The sequence below is a fragment of the Nicotiana tomentosiformis genome, chromosome 4 (assembly GCF_000390325.3).
Source record: "Nicotiana tomentosiformis chromosome 4, ASM39032v3, whole genome shotgun sequence".
In the NCBI taxonomy this organism is placed as follows: domain Eukaryota; kingdom Viridiplantae; phylum Streptophyta; class Magnoliopsida; order Solanales; family Solanaceae; genus Nicotiana; species Nicotiana tomentosiformis.
This window is the reverse complement of record NC_090815.1, coordinates 354,987-362,917: the sequence shown is the minus strand read 5'-3', so window position 1 is coordinate 362,917 and position 7,931 is coordinate 354,987. Positions and strand designations below refer to the sequence as shown.

General features: G+C 35.4%; 1 protein-coding gene across 1 annotated transcript; it reads left to right on the top strand.

Annotated features, from left to right (window-relative positions):
• Positions 1–865: 865 nt before the first annotated feature.
• LOC104107566 (protein STRICTOSIDINE SYNTHASE-LIKE 10-like) lies at positions 866–3,672 on the top strand. Its single transcript, XM_009616403.4, has 3 exons — positions 866–1,278; positions 2,091–2,354; positions 2,880–3,672. Exons 1-3 carry the CDS (start codon positions 971–973, stop codon positions 3,448–3,450), a joined length of 1,143 nt encoding a protein of 380 aa, XP_009614698.1. The 5' UTR covers positions 866–970; the 3' UTR covers positions 3,451–3,672.
• The last annotated feature ends 4,259 nt before the right edge of the window (positions 3,673–7,931 follow it).

The window sequence follows — 7,931 nt, the reverse complement described above, 5'->3', positions numbered from 1 at the left end:
ATTGAGTAATTTAAGCCCAGTTTGATTTCAGACTTGGATTCAGTTATGTTTCCTTCTTATTACTATTATAAAAATTAATTTAAATAACCGTTCACCCAATTGTTTAAACTGAAAGTAGTCAGATGGATATATAATATATGTATGGTTCATGTATAATATGTATATATCCGTGTATTATTTTTGTAACAGTGAATCCATTCATCTATTTCTGTAAACATCCTTCAATCTTTTCCTCTAGTATGGTTCATATGGAAAGATTATCGGTCTATTTTATGCGACATTATTATTTTAGTGTGTTAAAAAAAAAAGTGATAACTTTCTAAATTTGAAATATTTTAATTTTAAACTTCTCATTTTATTCAACGACATGATTTTATAGTCACAAAAAGGTAATAATATGTTTAAACCAGAAGTTTCAAAATATTTTCTTTCTTAAACTTCTTACTTAATTAAACTAATTCACATACAATAAACGAAAGGGAGTAAAAAAAGTTGATGATCATTTGATCAAGAACCTCCAACCGTCTGATATGATTCCCGCCTAAAGACCAGCTGGGTCAGTAGAAATAGTATTCCGGCCGGAGAAACAGGAAACATATATTTTTTTCCAGCCATTTTTTCGGTCAAAATTGAAAAAAACTAACACAAGTGGACAGAACCTAAAAAGTGGTTGTACAAATAATAAAATGACTCGTTAATGGTTGATTGTTTCATTTCCAATTTTCTTCCCTCTCTTCTTTGACCCCTTTTATATTTCTAGAAGTAGACTTTTGCCCATTTTGGAATATATAGTAGTACTATATATTTTAGAAGTTGACTTTCTTGTATACGATTCTTTGGTTTGACTTTAATTGTGGTGCAAGACAATCCACCCAATTACAGGCAGAGTTAAGGCAAATATTAATTCCACAAATGAAGTGGAACGAACTTCAACATATATACCTTCTGCATTTGTAATAACCAAAACCACATGATAATATATATAATGAATGCTTCAAAGCTCCTCATGTTTAGTGCTATTGCACTTATACTTGTCTCAGTAATCTTGGCCTCCGACTCTGATGATGAGAATGTGTTTAAACCAGCTCCTATACCAGGGTCCCAAGATGTCCTCTCTAAAGCTGAGTTAATCCAACTGAAAGGAGCATTTGGAGCAGAAAGTGTTGCTTTTGATCCAAATGGTGAAGGACCCTATACTGGTGTTGCCGATGGCCGCATTCTTAAGTGGCAACCACATTCTCAAACTTGGGTTGACTTTGCAGTCACCTCTTCCCAAAGGTACGTAACACCCTTTATTTTAATTTATTTTCTACACTGTTGCATTTGAGTTTCTACTCTTTTCTTTGTGCCAGTAAAATTTGAACCATATGATTCCCTGCTTGTTAGCAAGAGTTCACTTTTTAAATCAGTTCGATGATCCCTAGCAGGTTTGACATACAAATTGGGGAGAGGGTATTTGCATTTTCCTCTCTATGCTAAAACATATGAGTACCTTTTTGTTACGTGAAGCAGTCCAAGTATAAATTTTAATTTCATGTGTTTAATCTCTGGCCTTCAAAATAACTAGGGTTCTAGGAGAAGTTAATAAGCTCCAAGAAGCTTTTATATTCATCTACAAGCGCAATGCAGTGGTCAAAGCGACTCACTATTAGTTAGTGTAGTTATGTTTAAAGTGTAGTATATTTTCCATATATCCTCTCCCTCTAAATTAGAATGTCCACCTTAATTTCCTTGTTTGGGATGCCCCGAAATAATGCCTAGCTACAGTTAAATAACACAAGAGGGTAATGAATCCAAAGTTTTACTATATTAAATACAACTGTTTCTATCACTATATTAAAGGTCAACTTATGACGACTCTTTCACATGATTTCCTTCAAATACTGAACAATTCACCTTTCCTTTTAAATGATCTAATGTGAATTCCATTAATCTTTAACTTATTATTATCCATAAAGAGTACTTTCAGCACTACGTTAGCCATACATATATAACTAGTTTCTTGGATCTGATTTTTCTGTTATTTCCATGCATGTTCACGGATTTATCAAGCTGCACATTATCTAATAAAAAAATTTGCTATGTTAAAGGAAGAATTGTAGCAGGCCTTCTGCTCCTGAAATGGAGCATGTATGTGGAAGACCGCTGGGCTTACGATTTGATCATAAAACTGGGGATCTCTACATTGCTGATGCCTACTTTGGACTCCACGTTGTGGGACCTACTGGTGGATTGGCTACCCCACTTGTCCAAGATTTTGAAGGCCAACCTCTTCTCTTCACAAATGATCTGGACATTGATGACGACGACGATATTATTTACTTCACGGATACAAGCACAATCTACCAGCGCAGGTAATTCTTTTATGTGATTCCTCAAATTATAACTTTTCAAATACTCTAATTCCTATTATTATTATTCCTAACTACATATTTACAATATATGTAGGTGTGTTAGACTTTTGATTAATTAACATTTCTTTTCAATTGATCTCCTTGTTTCTTTAATTCATAGGAATATACGAGGTCAAATTTAGATTGTTGTGAAAGTTACTTAATGAATATATATTCAATATAAGAAGAAACAAATCACAGACGGTAAGATTTGAACCTACAATATCAGGTTTTGGGGATCCACGTTCTATCGAAATGAATTAAGAGCGTTTTCTTATCAAAATAGAATAGATAAGACTGTAAAGAAAAAGATTCTTCTCATATACAACACCAATACATTTTGTATGCATATACTAGAATAACATGATCATAACTTCAACTTCAAATACTCTTTTTTGTCAACTCCAACCAGAATATCGATCATTTCGCTCATAATTAAGGAGTCTCGCACGGGTGGTATCTTATTTTCATATTTTATATATGTAGGCAATTTGTTGCTGCGACTGCAAGTGGAGATAAGACAGGCAGGCTGATGAAATATAATAAATCAACAAAAGAAGTAACAGTTGCACTAGGAGGCCTAGCTTTTGCAAATGGTGTAGCCTTAAGCAAAGACCGGTCTTTTCTACTAGTAGCTGAAACTTCTGCATGTAGAATACTAAGGTATTGGCTTAAAGGTCCTAATGTGGGAAACCATGATATATTTGCTGAGTTGCCAGGATTTCCAGACAATGTTAGAATAAATTCAAGAGGGGAGTTTTGGGTTGCTTTGCATGCAAAAGCATCACCTCTTGCACGATTAATTATATCCAATTCGTGGCTCGGAAAGACATTGTTAAGGGAATTCAACTTCCAGCAACTGCACAACTTGTTAGTCGGAGGACAGCCACATGCTACTGCAATTAAGCTAAGCGAGGACGGGCGAGTTTTGGAGGTTTTAGAAGATGTTGAAGGCAAGATTTTGAGGTTTATTAGTGAAGTTCATGAGGAGGAAAGTGGCAAGTTGTGGATCAGCTCTGTTATCATGTCCTCTTTAGGAGTTTATGATTTGTCTTAAAGAAATATAAACCACTATTCTCTACTATTGTTTTAGTAACTTTGTTTTTAAATTTTTTTTAATTTCTAATGATAAACTTTTTTAATTGAATTGTTAGAGAATGAATCCTCAGTATTCAATGTCTATACTAGCCTAAGTTGTTCTTCCAGCTTTGCTACTGTCTATACTAAAACTCTCTTGTTTAAACTAACAAAATTTGTAAATGAGAAAGTGCATTTCTGATATTTTGTATATAAGGGAGGTTTGTAAGCTAAGATCAATCAACTAATTTCTAAATCTCTATGCCTCAACCTCAAATTTCTAACCATACATATGCTGACAGCCAAATTTTGGAGAAGTACAATCAATCTGGACCCTTTGAAAATCCTAAAACTTTGGCATCAATTATTTTAAAGAAAATTTATACGCTGATCACACCAAACTCTAGTCCTATAAAGGATAGGCGGTTACTACAAATATAATCCGCTCTAAAAGTCCGGAGTCGAATCTCACGAAAAATTAAGGTTTAGCTACAATTGTTTACTATCACTAAGAAGACAAGCTCAAACAATTCCTAAGTTATAAATATTAAGATTCTTATGTCTAACTAATTAACTAATAAATTAAAATAGTAAATTAATAAATAACAATACTAAGGGCTGGAGACAAGATTAAGGAGATCCAGAGTTATGATTTCCCCAATTGTCGGAATCTTTTCCACTATGTCTTTTATAATTTCGCCTAATTATTCTTTACTGATCGTGAGTACTTCGGGTGTCGTAGTTCTCTCTCGAGCAACTACCACAATTTAGTAGACATATTCTCTCGAACTACGCTAGCTGACACTAATTCACCGCTCACTACGATCGCACCAAGGTTTCGTTATCTACAATCTCTTATTTAAACCCTTCGTATTGATCTCTCACATACGTTAGGAGTGATGTTGTTCAACAACTACCTAAATGTGTACCCTCTCTCGAGCAATGCACACTAAATAGGCGCAGTCAATTGATGGCCATTCAATCAACAACAACAAACACGTAGTTGAATAAATAGCGAAATCTAACGGCTCAATTATATAAAAATATAACAAGAATTTATCCTACAAAAGGTTCTATCAAATCCCTAGTTGACAAATTAGCTATTCATAGTCATGCTAACAATCATGATAATAATTGAAATTATTAAAATACAGATTAAGGAAGAACGGAAGAGAAAGCTCTTGTGATTTGTTGCTTCCAAAAATTCTCTTGGCCTTTTACCTCTCCAATAATGTCTATGCCATTCAAAAACATACTTTAAGAGGTATTTATATGGTGGGGCCAAGGTCTACATGTCCAAACGTAGTGAGGAAATAAAAGTAGCTCGGATAACCATCGTCGGCGCGGGGCATTATCAGAGGCACCAATATTTCTCCACGAGGCACATCAGAGGCGCCAATATTTACCCGCGAGGCGCTATTAGAAGCGCCAATGACAATGCCCTGGACAAAGCCTTGCACTGTCTACGGCCGTGGCTTTTCATTGCCTTGTACATCTTCTGTTATTGCTCCATTTTTGTGATGACCTAAAAGGTTATCTTTTAAATTTAATAATTATTTCTGTGTTCTAAGACCTTAAAAAGTACTATTCATCATTTCTCGACTTGAGTGCATAGTCCGTATAATTTTTCGGAAAGTTCTTATGTAAAAAATGGATTAAAATGTGAAATAGAGCTTTAAAACTCAATTAAGTTGACTTTGGTCAATATTTTTAGCAAACGGACCTGGATCAATGTTTTGACAGTTCCGGTAGGTCCTTATAATAATTTGAGACTTGGGTGCATGCCCGAAATTTAATTTGGAGGTCCTTAACTCAAGTTATGACCATTTAACGAAAACTAGTAATTTAAAGGCTAAAGATTTCCAAAAGTTGACCACGGATTTGACTTTTTGATATCGGAGTCGGAATACGATTCCGAAAATTTGAATAGCTTCGTTATGTCATTTATGACTTGTGTGCCAGATTTGAAGTCATTCCGGATTCATTTAACATGTTTCAGCACAAGTTTTGAAAATGAAAAAGTTTGAAACTCTTAAGTCTAAATCGAGGTGTAAATTATAATTTCGATATTATTTGATGTGATTTGAGACCCCGAGTAAGTCCGTATTATGCTACGAGACTTGTTGGGATATTTGGATTAGGTTCCGAGGGGCTCGGGTGAGTTTCGGACATGTTTCAGATCAATTTTGCAAAAACTACCAGTTCTGGTTCTGGTGTTTCGCACCTACGACTTTTGGAGCACAGGTGCGGCACCGCTTCTACGGCTCGGCCTTCGCAAATGCGGAAGGCACCACTTCTGCGGCTCCTTCATGTGCTTCTGCGCAGCCGCAAATGCAGCTCAAGTTCCGCAGATGCAGACACACGCTGGGCAAGTCATTTCGCAGATGCGAGATTATTCTCGCAGATGCGAAAATAAGTCCGCAGATGTGAAAATGCTGGATAGAATGCTTAAAAATCGGGAGTTAGCTATTTTTAATTATTTTTGAGTTTTGAGTCTCGGATTTAGGCGATTTCAAAGGGATTTTTCATGGCTTTGAATTGGGTAAGTGTTCTATAACTAAAAGTGATTATATTTCATAAATCCATATCTATATTCATCACTTATTTCAGATTTAGATGCAAGAAATTGGATTTTTTGTAAAACTTTCCAAAAACGAAAAATTAAGATTTTAAGGTCCATTTGACATCGGAATTTGGTAATTTTGTATGGTTGGACGGTCTCGATACGGGTGTTCGGATTTCGTAAGCGTTTCCGAGATTCGATACGTGGGCCCCACTGATATTTTTTAGATGAATTTCGGATTTTAATCCGGAAAATTAGTAAATTCATATGGAATTAATTCATACGATTTGTATTGAGTATAGGAAATTGTTCATGACTAGATTTGAAGATTTCGGACACAAATTCGCGAGGCAAAGGTTTATTGAATTCTTGAATTTGGTTGCAAGCGAAGTAAGTGTCGTGATTAATCTTGACTTGAGGGAGTATGACTTATTTGTCTATTTTCTACATGATTTAATGTACGGGTACAACGTATATGTGAGGTGATAAATACTTATGCGTTGTGGTTGAGTCAGAGCATGCAGGTAGAATTTGTTTGTTGTGAATAATTGTCTATTTAATTAAGATATTCATGCTTAAGTTTATTATTGATTATTTGAACATTATTCGTGAAATTATTATTCATTTAATTATTGTTGAATATTTTAGAAGGTGAAGTCGGTATTCTGGTATTGAATTGATTGATAAGTGTATATCCCCGCATTTAAATACTCTTCCGATTTTATATTATTATTTTCGTGGTATGGAAGAGTGTAAAAGCACGAAGGGTGATGCCGTGCCATTTTTATTATTTATAATATCATTGTCATGGTAAGGAAGAGTGTAAAAGCACAAAGGGTGTTGCCGTACCATTATGAGTGTAAAAGCACGAAGGGTGATGCCGTGTCATTTTTAGAGAGTGTAAAAGCACGAAGGGTGTTCCCATGCCAAATGAGAGTAAAAGCACGAAGAGTGGTGCCGTGCCATTTTCATATTATCAGTTGCTCATTTTATTATTGACGAATTAATTAGATGCTAAGTAATACTTCTCCTACTGAAATTATTATATCATTCCCCTTCGTATGTCTCCTTCCAATTTATAATTGTTATTTATTGTATTATTGTTTGTTCGTATTTGTATATACTTGTACAGGTTATTTACGTATGTGTCTTGTCATAGCCTCGTCACTACTTCGTCGAGGTTAGGCTCGACACTTACAGAGTACATGGGGTCGGTTGTACTCATACTACACTCTGTACTTCTTGTGTAGATTTTGGAGTTGGTCCCAGCGGCGTACCATAGACGTGCTCGGATTCAACTACTCAGAGGAGACTTGCGGTATAAATGCGCAGTGTTCGCTGTTCTGAAGTCCCATTCTATCTTATCTTAGTTGTGTATTATCTTTCAAACAGCTTGAGTTTTATTCAAACCTTTATTTGTATTATTCTAGTAGCTCGTGCACTTGTGACACCAGATTCAGGGATGTATTGTGATAATTCGGTAGTTATGGCCTTCCGCACTTTATTTTAGTAATTAACTTCTGTTTAATTTAATTTGCTTAAAAATGGTTAAGATTATTTTAACGTTGCTTGCCTAGCAAGTGAAATGTTAGGCGCCATCACGGTCCTGAAGGTGGAAATTTCGGGTCGTGACAATTGGTATCAGAGCGCTAGGTTACTTAGGTTTCACGAGTCACGAGCAAGCTTAGTAGAGTCTGAAGGATCGGTACGGAGACGTCTGTACTTATCTCTCAGAGGCTATGAAGTTTAGGAACAATATCACTTCTTTCTTATTCTGTCGTGCGATTTTATTCTATCATCGATGATTGAACCATTCTATTCTTATTCTCTCATAGATGGTGAGAATACGTAATACGTCTACCAATGGATAGGGACCAGAGCCCCTGGTGGCAACTATG